This window comes from Vicugna pacos, chromosome 9 (genome assembly GCF_048564905.1).
Source record: "Vicugna pacos chromosome 9, VicPac4, whole genome shotgun sequence".
In the NCBI taxonomy this organism is placed as follows: Eukaryota; Metazoa; Chordata; class Mammalia; order Artiodactyla; family Camelidae; genus Vicugna; species Vicugna pacos.
This window is the reverse complement of record NC_132995.1, coordinates 990096-1003837: the sequence shown is the minus strand read 5'-3', so window position 1 is coordinate 1003837 and position 13742 is coordinate 990096. Positions and strand designations below refer to the sequence as shown.

The 13742-nt window shown below is 49.2% G+C and overlaps 1 protein-coding gene across 2 annotated transcripts; it reads left to right on the top strand.

Annotated features, from left to right (window-relative positions):
* Positions 1-2015: 2015 nt before the first annotated feature.
* On the top strand, positions 2016-9362 carry ZNF134 (zinc finger protein 134). 2 transcript variants are annotated; one of them, XM_072966477.1, is made up of 2 exons: positions 2016-2328; positions 7622-9362. In XM_072966477.1, exon 2 carries the CDS (start codon positions 7723-7725, stop codon positions 8857-8859), a length of 1137 nt encoding a protein of 378 aa, XP_072822578.1. In that variant the 5' UTR covers positions 2016-2328; positions 7622-7722; the 3' UTR covers positions 8860-9362. The 2 variants fall into 2 exon arrangements, with proteins under 2 accessions (XP_072822578.1, XP_015105062.3); XM_015249576.3 differs by having other exon boundaries at positions 2016-2410.
* Positions 9363-13742: the final 4380 nt, after the last annotated feature.

Genomic DNA, 13742 nt, shown 5'->3' with positions numbered 1-13742 from the left:
ATTTGACAAACAGTATATGGTATATAGTGTGGTGAGAAAGGAAAGTAGGTGATATCTGTGGGGTTTGGGGACAAGAGGCCCCATATTGAGCCAAGGGGGCTCCAGTCACAAGACATCTACCTGTGCCCTAATCACTCAAGTCAGGAAGACATAGATCAGAAAACACAAAGAACATTCCTCTCCCAACATGTAAAGTAATAAATAGCATGGGAGCCAGCTTCTGTGGGGTCCACGGACATCTGGCAGATTCCTGCTCCAAGGCCCGTCAAGACACCTGGCTGCTGGCCCTTGAAGACAAATCAAAAACAACCCCCCCCCATCTTTCTTAATATATGCTTGCCTTAGCTGAGATAATGGTCATCTATACAATGCCAGGAAGCCTGGAAGCCTGACCCAGAACCGGGCATGACCCCCTACCAAAATCCCTAGCCCTACCCTTCACAACCCCTCTCTCCCCTGTTAACTCCGCATCAGTCAGAGAAATGTGCACATGTGCATCCTGCGACCCTCTTTGTGCCTGATGTTGTGTAAGCACGAGTTAAAGTTTATCCTGTCTTACAAAAGACCTCAGCAACCGGCCCCCGGCGTGCACACAGGCACCCCTGGTCTGTGTGGCCACTGTTGTCTGTGACAGTGTACCTAATAAACCCCTTTTCTATTTTCATCCTTTGTCTTTGGTAAGTTCTTTTCCCACTGGCCTGCCAGACCCCACGACAACATCTTTTTCTGGTGGGTGTTGGCAGTCACATCAGTGATCACAGCTTTTCATAGGAGAGATCATAGATCTCTGAGATTTGTGTCTACTTGGTGAAATAATCAAAATCGTGTATGATAAAAAAAATTCAATTTAAATAAATTTATTGTACTTTATAGTTAACTACTTTTATGTTAGTTTGTAATATTTTTTCATTTTAAAAAAATAGTTAAATAATGCATTTCCTAATTACTGATATTGAGGGGTCAGATCTGACAAAGGGTCTCCTTGACCAAACTTCAGTCAGGTTCCCCTGAACGCTCTTCCCGACTAGGCCTGCACTTTCGGACTTCCTTGCCCATCTTTTGTCACTAAGTCACCTTTATAAGTTAAGACCCAGGCACAAATCCAACCCCCTTCGCTGTGTAGTATTACATGTCATTTCCTCACTTCCCCGTGCCCTCACCTCCTCTCCTTCCTTTCGTGCCTGTCACGTTCTAACAGTGTATATAATTCTGTATTTTTTTTCGTATTTCTTCCTCTGTTGAGTACAGGGTAAGCTCCCTGATGGCTGGGATCATCGTCTCGTTTTCACACTGGTTCCTCGCACTTAAGGCAGTGCCTGAAATGCAGTAGGAGTTCGCTGAATACTTGCTAGAACGGTGAATAAGCATGACACTACAGTATCTCTGCTCGTCTCCGCCGTCCGTCAGCCACTGTCCTGGCCCACAAAAGCATGTGTAATGGTTCTTTCCAGACAGGCGGCCTATCCTTTAAAGGAAATAAATACACCTCAGCTCTTAGGCTAAGAATGTCATCTGCACCAAAGAGTGCCGCTCCCTGGGTTGGACGCGGTCGGTGGCCTTGACCTCCTGCCTCAAAATCACCCCACCCCAGTCCTCCCAGCCCCTGTCCGGAGCCCTTCCGGGAAAGCAGCCTCCGTCCGAGGCGAGCTCGTGCGCCCCTCGCCGCAGGGCGCCCGCACCGTGCCTTGCCCGCGCCGGGACCCGCCACTTCAGCGGGGGCTCGCGAGACCGGCTGAAAGCGTCCTTCCGTCCGTCCGTAGTTTTAAAAAGGAAGTATGCGTGGACTCGAAGTGACACCTGACGTGCGGCGTCCACCAGGTGCCGTGGCTTCGGGACTATCTGGGAGAGCGCTTCTAAGCGGCGCCACGGTCCCGGCGGAGCCTCGAGGCCCGCTTCCCAGCGCCCCTTGCGGTACCTCGGCCTCAGCCCAGGCCGCGAGGGCTCCGCGGGAACCACATTACCCAGACGCCCCTGCGCCGCGAGCGGCGGCTCCGTTAAAGGGCGCTTCCGTGCGTGCGGAGGTCGTCCGGGAGGGACTTCCGGCGTCTTCCTCGCGGCGGACATTTTGTCGGCTCTTGGTCGAGCCGTCAGAACGGACTCTCGGGAACTGGGGTTCCGTTCAGAGGTGACGGAAAGCGAGAAGATTTGGGAGGAGACCCTGCCCCCGATTCCTAGAGCCCCAGCGGCGGCAGCGCCCGCGAGCATTCCGCCACCAGGGCCGAGCGACGGCGGTGCCCGGGTCCCGGCCTGGGCCCCCTCCCGACCCCGTGTGCCCCGACTTTGATGGCGGCGGCGGCGGCGGCGGCGGCTGTGAGGGACCCGGCGTAGGTGGGTGCTCGTTCCCCGGAACTCGACGCGTCCCGCCCCCGTCTCCGGGTCGTGGGCCTCCGAGTGAGCCGTGCCTGTTGAGGTTCGTGTGGCCCAGGCTCCAGGGCGTGTGGGTGGCGCCACCACTTCTAACAGCCAGTGTGACGAGACGTGGAAGAGTGTTACCGGCCGAGCGACTAGCACGAGCGGGGGCTTGGGGGTGCGACAGAGCGCGCAGCCTTGGGGAAACGGTGCTGGTAACGCTAGAGCAGAGCGTGTGAGTAGCTGTCATGCCTGCAGGGGCAGGGTGAGGCGAGTACCTTCGTTAGGAGGACGCCGGGAGCCGTGGAGGGGCGTGATCTGATCAGAGATATTAGAAAATATCCCGAAGTATCTCTCAGGGGAAAACAAGCTAGGTTGGGGTGGAGGTGATGAGGGTGGAGGTAGGGAGACCGGTGAGGGGGGCCACAAACCCCCGGAATGTTGTGGAGGTGGCTGTACCTGAACAGTGGCAGGAGGGGTTGGAGAGTGGGTAACTCGTTAAATTCTGGGGAGGTTTTGAAGGTAGAACCAATGGAATTTTCTGCTGCGTCACTTATGACTATAAGTGAAAAAGGGGTGTGAAGGAATACCCAAGTTTTGTTTTGCTTTTCCCCTGAACGTCTGAAAAAATGGAAGTGGGTAAGTTGGAGCAGGGACTCCTTTCAGGGGGAGCAGGAGTTGGACTTCGGACGTGGTAAAAATCCAAAGTGTCGTAGTAGAGGTGTCACATGGCCATCTGGAGGTGCTGGTCTGAAGTTCTGCTGAGCACGTTGGGCTGAAGACCTCTGAAGAATGAGGCCTCAAGTCAGATTTAGGGAGAGAATATGTTGCTTTACGTTGTCCCTGAGGTGAGAGATTGGAGCGCAAGGAAGAAGGGGTGAACATCCCTAAGGTTCCCTCCAGAAAGGAGAGGTCCTGGAATATGAAGGGGATATGGCGGGTGTCAGCAGGAGGAGAGGGCTGTAGGGTGTTAGGAGCCTGATGAGAGCTGGGAAGCAAGGTGTAAACTGCTGTAGATCTGCTACCCTGTGGACTCGGTGTGCCCCCTTAGGCACAGCCTGTGGAGAGAAAAAGTCTGCCAGGCTAATGGAGCAGCCCCACCCCAAACCAGAGCACTGGGACATCAGTTCCCCAGCTCCCCAGGTGAGAAGAAATAATGAACATCTCTGATGAAGGGCCACCAGAGTGCTCCCCTTGAGAGGAGTATGCTCCAGTTAGGCTGGTTTGCTGAAAGGACTTGCGTATACCTGCTAAGTATACATAAGGAGGCAGTTACAAATTAAGAATATTTATACCAATGCTTAATAATCAACTGAAGTGTTTGCCTCTAAGTATTTGATTACAATGGAAAGTCTTAATGTTTTCTTAAAGACTTAAAAAACAAACCCAGAATTTAAAAGAACGTATTACTTCATTTGCAAGTAGGAGGTGACACTAAGGTCTGAGTATCTGAAGTTAGACAACCTGAAATCGTCCTCACCAAAGGGCAGGGCTTAGGGGAACAGTTTAGCCCGTCAGACCCCATTGTGGTAACCTGCCGCTCCCTGCTCCCTCTTCCTGCCAGGTTGCTGTGGTGGCAGAAGGGCTTATGAGCCCTACAGAGGTGAGTGCAAAGTGTGGAGGTCCTCAGTCAGCCCAGCCCACCTCCCCGTAATCTTGGGAACCCAGTATGGCGAATAGTGGTGTCTTGGGAATCGCGACCTACCCTTTTGCCTGCCGTTGGGTTTGGGGATCCTGTTGTTACCATTGGTGTTGTGCCGTGAAAACCGTTCTGGGATGATATGGAAGGGTTTCCATTTCCAGCAAGCATTGGGATGAACTGTGAAACTGTCTGAGGCACGGAAACCAGCATGCGCAAATGCATGACTTGAGACTGAACTGGTCGTGTTCAGAATCTCAGGTCTCCGTTATGTCTGGTGATGAGAGAGCGGGAGGCAGGATTCAGCTCTGGAATGGCAGCCTGTGGAGCTGGGCCTCTGTTTTGAAAGTGACAGGAGCCATGGAAAGTTTGGAGCAGAGAAGGGAGTGATCTGAGTCTGGTCGTAACAGGCTTTCCCTTGCTACACAGTGAAGAAAAGACATGGGAGTGAGGAAAGAGGACTGTTGATGATGGCTGGACCAGACTGGTGGCCACAAGGGTGAGAGACAGTGCTTGGATTATGGTGGAATTTTTGTTTGTGTTCGTTTTTGTTTTTAAAGTAGGACCAGCCAGGTTTTCTGATGTGGAGGATGAGAGAAAGAAGGGGAAGAGTCAGGGAAGACCCCACAGTTTTTGGTCTGAGAAGACATAAGGAAGAAGAAAATCCTCAACTGAGATAGTGAAGTTGATGGTGGGAGTAACTTTCAGAGGTAACTTACATCAGGAGTTAGGTTTTGATCATGTTCAGTCTTTGATGTTCCAAAGACATCTGGGTTGAGGTGTCATGGACACGGGTCTGGCGTTCAGAGGAGGGATTCAGATTGGTGACAGCCACAAGGGGATAGCCAGTTTGTGGATTAGGGTAGAGCTGTGTGTAAGATTTGGAGAAAGAACCTTGTGTCATGGTGGCTGTGCCATTAGGAGTCTGGGAAGCGGGTGGGCCAGTAGAGTGGAAGTAGGAGTTACCTGAAAGGCAAGCGGGAGGTTAGTCTCCGTGGTGGGCGGAGACAACAGGTCCTGGCGGTTGATGGAGTCTTCTGAGGAGAAATCAGGCACGGGATGGACACTGGGGTACAGGAGTCAGAGGGAGCAGTGGTGTAAGCGAGACCAAAGCTGGTGCTCATTCCCCTCCCTGTGTGCTCCCAGGGTTGTTGTGGCCACCTTTGGTGGGACCTGGGGAGTTCCAGCCAGGCTGGCAGATTAGCTCAGGCCTAAATGGGGTCAGCTGGGGGTAGAAGGCCAGTGGGTGTGGACTCTTGAGAGTTCAGCGTTAGGTTTAGTGGTGAGCCTGTGACTGATGAGGGTATGTAGCGTTACCAGCTGACAGCAGAAAGTGGAAAAGGGCCGACTCTGTCTGATAATCTGCCCATTGTTCTGCATTCCTGAGGTTGAATCGAGGAGGGAAGAATTGCTAAGAGCTGAGTTTGGAAATACCTATGGCAGTGGGGGCCATCCACTGGTGCGATCCTGGGTGCATTAACCAGTCATTCTCTGGGTGATGCGTGCAGATGACGTCTCGGGGTGCCTATGCTGTGAACCTCCATGTACATGATGGAGGTGTGGCCTAAAGAGTGGTGTGTATGTGGAAATGAAATCTGAATTCATGGCCTGGGGGCTCTGGTACTGAGGGCTTTAGGGGGAAGGTTGAGCTCAGATTTGTGTGTGGAGGAGGCATAAACCCTGGACCCCGTGGGAACTAGCTGGCAGGAGAAGGGTTGGTGTTTGCCTGCTGGGCCCAGACTCTGCAGTGTCTGTCCACTTGCTTGTGTTCCAGGCTGGACAACATGATTAATGGGAAATGAGGAAGGAGCAGGCATCAGTCACACAAGGGCCTGCTGTCTTGTCTTGATTTGGGGAGCCGGGGAGGAAGGCGGAATGCATGGTGGATAGACCGGGAATCCTGGGGAGAGGGGCTGCCCTGGCGCCCGGTCATTCCCTTCAGGCAGGGTCATGTGGCTTTTGAGGTTGTGTCTGCATTTTTCCTGGGAGCCCTGGGGGCTCCTTGATGAGGCTCAGAGACTCTCCTGTCACAGTGCAGTGCCTTCTGTGCTGTGCTCGTACAGCCCTCCCGAAGGCCCCGCGCAGCCCAGTGTCCTGGGCTGTGTTCTGCTCTTCTCCCCCCGCCGAGGTCGCCATCTCCTTCCTAGGCTGGACTGTAGGCACACGGATCACACACACACAGATCGCGCAGATCCTCTGGGTGCCCGGGCTTGGCTGTGCGCACTGCCTCCTCCACTCCCCATGCTGCCCAACTTCTGTGGCTCCAGACTTGCCAGGAACGATTTGAGGGTCAGGAGTCTTGTGGTCTGCCCAGTGGGTACCACCCTGCCTAGCCTCTTCTGGGTGGATGGCCCTGTCTGCATTCATGATACCTCTGTGCTCTGGGTTCTGTCCCTTCCTTTTAATTGACATTCCCGTGAGCCTACCTGTGTAATGAATTACAGTCACAGTCACTGCTTGTGGGTCCCACTGGGCTGTTCCTTCAAGACTTTGATTTTGTAATACTTAGTTTTCTCTTGACCTCCCATGCGTGGGCTGCCCTAGACCAGTGCTTTCCCGCTCGCTTGCCCTGTCTGTCTTCTGTAACTTGTATTTTCTAGATCCTCTGTGGTTGCCGAACTGTAGCAGGAGAAAGAACTCTGAGTGCCTGATTGAGATGTCACGACTCTAGCCATCGGAGAAGGGGCTAGCACGGGCCTGGTGAATGGGAGTTTGGGGGGGGTCGTGACATCAGGGATGGGTTCAGATAGCACCGGAAGCCTGTCCTGTGCCCACTCCTGTTCGCTGCTCCGGCTGTCGGCCACCCCGTATTTCTCTTTTCCCTCCACGTTCTGGACACTTCACGCACTTGTGATTTCTGTTCTGGTCTGTGACCCAGGACTGTCCACCCCACTCACCAGTGCTCTCTCCTGCTCCCCCTGTAGGACTCTGCTGTTGGACACCGCTGATGTGTCATGAGACACACACATGTCCTGAGATGGTTTTTGAATACCAGTTACTCATTTTAAAACACATTTTCTACAAACAGAAGCAGACTCACAGACATAGTAAACAATTTTATGGTTATGAGGGAAAAGGGAGTAGGAAGGGGTAAGTTTGGGAGTTTGAGATTTGCAAATACTAACCACTATATATAAAAATAGATTAAAAAAACAAATTTCTACCATATAGCACAGGTATTCAAAATCTTGTAATAACCTTTAATGAAAAGGAATATGAGAATGAATATACGTGTGTGTATGCATGACTGGGACATTGTGCTGCACACCAGAAATTGACACCTTGTAACTGACTGTACTTTAATTAAAAAAAAATCAAGTTTCCTAGGCTTGGCAGGGAAAGTGCTCCCCTGTCACCAATAGCCAGGGCCCTTCTAAAAGTCATTTGCAGGGTGCGAGTTGTAGATCTTGCCGGACTCTCCCTCCTGAGCCACAGCCCAGCCTGTGTCTTTGTCTCTTGCAGAGCCTTCCCCATTCTGTGACCCAGAGAGTCCAGAACTGCACAGCAGCTTGTTCTTTAACCTGATCCCAGATCTCTTGTCCTGCCAGCAGTCCTGTGGACTAAGTCCTGGGCATGCTAGACACACGTCCCACTGAAGTCAACATGCTTCTAATGGCAGTTTTCTGCTTTCAGGTAGTTGGCATGGAGTGGAGAATGAAAAGGCACCTCCCGCGCAGAGCATTTCTGTGTGAGTGACACGTGCTCATACGTCCAAGGCAGGTGCGTCAGCCCAGATGGCTCACCCTTGTGAGTTATGTGGCCCCGTCTTGAAAGATATTTTGCACCTGGATGAACACCAGGAAGCACACCATGGACTGAAACCTTATACTTGTGGGGCGTGTGGGAGACAGTTCTGGTTCAGCGCAAACCTTGATCAGCACCAAAAGCTGTACAGTGTAGAGAGACTCTTAAAAGGAGACAAAGGCAAGACCTCGTTTGTGAAGAACTACAGAGTTTGTGAAGAACCTCTCCTGCAAGAGAAGCCCTTTGCGTGTGAGCAGGAGCAGAACTTGCAGGCCGGTTTGGGCAGTCACCAGCAAAAGGCCACCCGCAGCAGAAGGAAGACAAGGAGCACTGAGAGCGAGGAGGCCTTTCACGCCGGCCAAGTGCATTACAAGTGCAGTCAGTGTGCGAAAGCTTTCAGCCGCAAAGACACACTTGTCCAGCACCAGAGAATCCACACTGGAGAAAGGCCTTACGACTGCAGCGAATGTGGGAAAGCCTTTAGCCGCAAAGCCACACTTGTCCAGCACCAGAGAATCCACACTGGAGAAAGGCCGTATGCATGCAGCGAATGTGGGAAAACCTTTAGCCGCAAAGACAACCTTACTCAGCATAAAAGAATTCACACTGGAGAGATGCCTTATAAGTGTGGCGAGTGTGGGAAGTACTTCAGCCATCACTCCAACCTCATTGTCCACCAGAGAGTTCACAATGGAGCAAGACCTTATAAATGCAACGATTGCGGGAAAGTCTTCAGACACAAATCCACGCTTGTTCAGCATGAGAGTATCCATACTGGAGAAAATCCTTATGTTTGCAGTGACTGTGGGAAGTCCTTTGGCCACAAATACACCCTCATTAAACACCAGAGAATTCATACTGAGTCAAGACCTTTTGAATGCATCGAATGTGGGAAATTCTTTAGTCGCAGCTCTGACTTTATTGCACACCAGAGAGTTCACACAGGTGAGAGGCCTTTTGTGTGCAGCAAATGTGGGAAAGATTTCATCAGAACCTCCCACCTTGTTCGGCACCAAAAAGTCCACACTGGAGAAAGGCCATATGAGTGCAGTGAGTGTGGGAAGTCGTACAGCTTAAGCTCCCACCTCATCAGGCACCAGAAGGTTCACGCTGCCGGAAGGCTTTAGGGGCGCCTCCAGCACAGCAGGGCCGCGGAAGGGATTACCCTTCAAGAGGGAGCCGTCGATCGGATGTTGAGCTTCATACGTCTGAACCTCGACACGGGAGACCCGAGGGCCAGGCACAGGGGAGACCCACTCAGGTCCCTTGCCTCGTTTGTCAGTGTCAGTGCCCGTGCCTGGAACCATTTCAGCTGACCAGCTTAGTTACCCTGATACCCTCAGCGGAGGCGGAACTTTGTACTCCCTCCAGTCCCTGGAGGGAAGTATAAGAAATGTGAGTTAATGGGGGTCCGTGTTTCCTCCGCTCTGGAAGACGTGTGGACATGGCCCATCTAGAACCAAGAGGTCCTGAGCTGTGTACTGGTAGCAGAAAAGCTTTACTTCGTGGACGCTGTTGGTCTCACATGACACTTGGGACAGACTGTTCCAGCCTGCAGGGCACCCAGCCTGGGTCACTGCTTGTCTCATGTTGCTCTGGTTTGTGTGCGAATAAAGACTTCGTTATCTAAGCCGCCTTCGACCTTGGAGGCTCTTTGCGCTGTTCGGAACGGTTTGGGAGCACTTAGGGTTTGCTAAACTGAAGAGGTGACCCGTGTGGGGGTTTCCAGCTTTGCCTCAGGTGGAGCAGCAGGTTGGCAGAGGACAGTTCTCAGTCCAGTGTTGGTGTTAGTTTCCATTGCTGACAGAGGCTCAGGTGGGAATTCAGGCCATTGCGGGCCTGATTTTGTCTAGATTTCAGTTACTAGAGGGGCCAGACATCGCCTTGAGGAGGGTGCTGTTGTAACAACCTACAGTGTTCGGAAGCGGTATGGCTTGAGTGTCTTGTTTCCACCATGTGTCCCCCGTTCTCCGGCGCCGTTGAGGGGTAGCTCTTCCTCAGGACCTGCCAAGCGCCCTGTGCCCTGCAGGCCAGAATCGGTGCACAGGCCGCTGGCTGGAAGACCTACTGTGTCCAGGAAAGAAACAATTGGGACAGAAACACTGGTGTGAATGATTGGGATTGGAGAGACTGCAGCGGACGAGAGCGGGTGTGCCTGTGAACAGACATCCACACACATCCCAGTCCCTGGCTGAGAGGTCAGGGTGTGCAGACGCTCCCCTGATCTCCAGGGCCGGGTCCCTCCTGTGACCAGGGTCCGTGGTGGAGCGAGGATGTAGTTTTCTTCAAAGAAGGTAGTTTCCTTCAATTTCTGTGCCTGCCTAGGCCCTTCACCTGATGTCCCTGCTGCACGGGCAGGAACCCTGGGGCTGAGAATAGGGGTGTAGTCGGCGTGCGGTGTGCGGCACACGCCTAACGTGGTAAGCCTCAGTAGACGTGCACACGTTGGAAATCACGCCCGGAGACGTGATGCTGGGCATCCCCACCACCCCAACGTTACCTCGTGCCCCTCAGGATCCCCCCAGTGCCATCCCTAGGGAACCGTTGATTGAATACAAGTAGATTTGCCTTTTCTAAAATTTTATCTAAGCAGAACCATAGTTTATTTTTGTCTGCTGTGTTACATTATTTTGAGAATCATCTATTGTGTGTATGAATAGTTCATTCTCTTTATTGCTGAGTGATATTCTCTCTACATATACCACACCTTATCAGTGTATCTTAACTGATATTTAGCCCCCCCCAGATTCTAAATATTAAGAATAAAGTTGCTGCAAATAGTGTTCGGCAAGACTTTTTATGGACATTTAGCTGAAAGAATTTCTCAACAAAAGTGTTGGAAATGTGGCTTTGTTTTTCTTAGTGATTATAGAAAAAAATATGACAGGGAAAAGTAAATACAGGGAAGAATTAGTAAATGGAAAAGACCCAAGACTTGATTTGGGAAATTCTCAGCGCATTTTTAATTGTGAAAGACAACGAAATTAAGACATCCATGGTCCGGAAACCGTGTCCTAGAAAAATAACTGAGGGTGTGGCTGCACAACCTTTCATGATATTTCAGCCAGATCAAAAGATACTAAGTCTAATTTGACACAACATTGTACAGTGACTATAACTCAGTAAAAAAAATGTTAAAAAAAAAAAGGTATTGAGTCTAATGAGCTTAATTGTGTGATTAAGCAAGTGCCCTCAGTATAACCGGAGAGCCTTTAGGAAGCTTAAAGGTGTTCCTCAGCTGTCTCGGCAAAAGCCAGAGATACGGGTTTATCTGGGGAAAAAAATCTGTAGACCAGCCTCTTGTCCGATGGAGTGAATCTCTGATACTTACAGGAGACCCTTAACGTTCTTGAAAATTTTATTTTGCTAGGAATACACTGTGGATCTAAAGAGCATGAAATTGAAGGACGGAGGACCTCCAGTACTCTGCGTGTGACACTGGCTGAGAAACCTACAGGCTGCAAACCTTGTTCACTTTCACGAGAGGACACATGGTAGCAGCAGATTACAGTCCAGAAGGGCGCTTTGGGGCCGGTGGGCAGAATCCTGCACCACAGGTGGTATCTCCAGGCCTTGATACCGCATGTAGTCTATCGAACTTGGTTTCAAAATGTCTTGGGACGGGTGGCTCTTTTTCTCCTTCCATTTTCTCCCCCTTTGAAACTGTGTATCTTTAAATATACACATATAATGAATTCTAGGTCTGTTCCACTTTATTTGGGGAATAGAGACCTTGTTTTTAGCTTTAGAGATCTGCAGATGGAGAAGATCTGTGCCCCAGGGTGGGTTACACCCAGAGCTTCACCTGTGCCTGATTTGAATAATTCGGTGATAGAGCGTATGTCTAGCACGCACAAGGTCCTGGGTTCAGTCCCCAGTACCTCCATTAAAGAATAGAACTGCCAGAGGGCATCATACCAGAAAGATTCCTGGAGCTCGGGTAGAGCTGCAAACGGTCTATGTTACCATAAATGTAGGTGCGTTTTTAATGCAGGTCATTATTTGTACTTTGGAAATGTGCTACACAAGTTAATAAACAATATGCTGATTTTACATTATTTTTCCACTAGGACACATTTTATTTAAGTTGAGGTACCATCGATTTGTAAAATTATGCACATTTCCTGTGTACATTACATTTCTACTTCTGCAAACCCTGTCTTGTGCTCACCACCAAAAATTGTTTCCATTTGTGACCCTGCAGCTGAGCCCCTTCACCCATTTCACTGCCCCTCCCTCCCCACCCCTCCTCCTCTGGTAACCACTACTCTGTCTCTGTATCTATGTGTTTCATTTGGTTCATTCATTTATTTTATTCAGTTTTATTGCTTATTTGTTCATTTTTAGTGTATCACATATGAATGAAATCATAGTATTTGTCTTTCTTTACCTGACTTACTTCCCAGGTGATGTTTTGAATTTAGTTTTCTTGAGTGGAAAATATTCATCAAAAAAAAATGTCCATTTAAATAGGTTTTAAAACCCTCTTACACTGCTGGTGGGAATGCAGGTTGGTGCAGCCACTGTGGAAAACAGTATGGAGATTCCTCAAAAGACTAGGAATAGACTTACTGTATGACCCAGGAATCCCGCTCCTGGGCATATATCCAGAAGGAACCCTACTTCAGAAAGACACCTGCACCCCAGTGTTCATAGCACTGTTTACAACAGCCAAGACATGGAAACAGCCTAAATGTCCATCAGCAGATAGACTGGATAAAGAAGCTGTGGTATATTTATACAATATTTATATAATTTATTCAGCCATAAAAGTGACAACATAACGACATTTGCAGCAACATGGATTTTCCTGGAGAATGTCATTCTAAGTAAGCCAGAAAGAGAAAGAAAAATTCTGTATGAGATCGCTCATATGTGGAATCTAAAAAAGAAGAAGAAGACAAAGACAAAATAGAAACAGACTCATAGAATACAAACTTGTTGCCAAGGGGGAGGGGAGTGGGAAGGGACAGAGTAGGAGTTCAAAATTTGTAGATACTGACAGGCATATGTAGAACAGATAAACAAGATTATACTGTGTAGCACAGGGGAATACATACAAGATCGTGTGGTAGCTCACAGAAAAAATGTGATAATGAATATATGCATGTTCATGTATAACTGAAAAATTGTGCTCTACATTGGAAATTGACACATTGTAAACTGACTATAACTCAACAAAAAATGTTTAAAAAGATAGGTTTTAAAGTAGAAAAATGCAAACTTGATATAATGAATTATCTTGATGTTAAAAAGGCACTGCTTCATGAATAAATTTACTATGAAAAACTTTAAGATCCCGAAAGACCTATAAAAGAGAAATATTTTCTTTATGGAATGAAAAAAAAATCTGGAGCAATAGCTTAGGGAACCCTGAGCTCTGTTCCCTATTTTACTGTTAATTCTGTAGCTGTGAGCAACTAATTTAACTTTCCAAAACCTCTTCCTCATTTCGATAAAGAATGAACAATAGTTTCCAGCTATGTCAGTAACGGGGATGCCCTGTTGGATGATGTTTATTTAGTCTGTTAAGCTCTATAGGTGGGAAGGAAATGCTACAATATGAGCACAAGCTGTTGCACAGCTGTTATCATGAATTGCTTATTTTTTAAAATATGTATTTTAAAAGATACTTCTTTTAGGTCTGTTATGTGTAAGGGACCAAGTGACTTGTCCTTCCTGGCAGATTATAAGCTTCCATTTTTCATTCACAATTGTGCCCTGTCTGTTCAAGACCTTGCCTTGACTCTTCTACATGGGAATAATCAGCCAGTGTTTATTTAGACTGTAAATATGGATGACATAGGCTCATAAGTCAGCCTTAAGACTGTGTGCGTGTGTGTGCGCGTGTGGATGGGGGATGCGTGCAGACGGGGGATGCCTGTGGATGGTGGAGACAGGCTGCATCAGGAGGGACTTTGCTTTGAATAAGAACTCTCGACTTTATTTGCCTTTACATTTATTCCCTTCATGATTAAACTGCTTTACCCTCAAAAAAAAATGTAGATGC

Coding starts and splice junctions, on each gene's coding strand:
- ZNF134 (XM_072966477.1), top strand. CDS start 7,723: ATGGCTCACCCTTGTGAGTTATGTGGCCCCGTCTTGAAAGATATTTTG.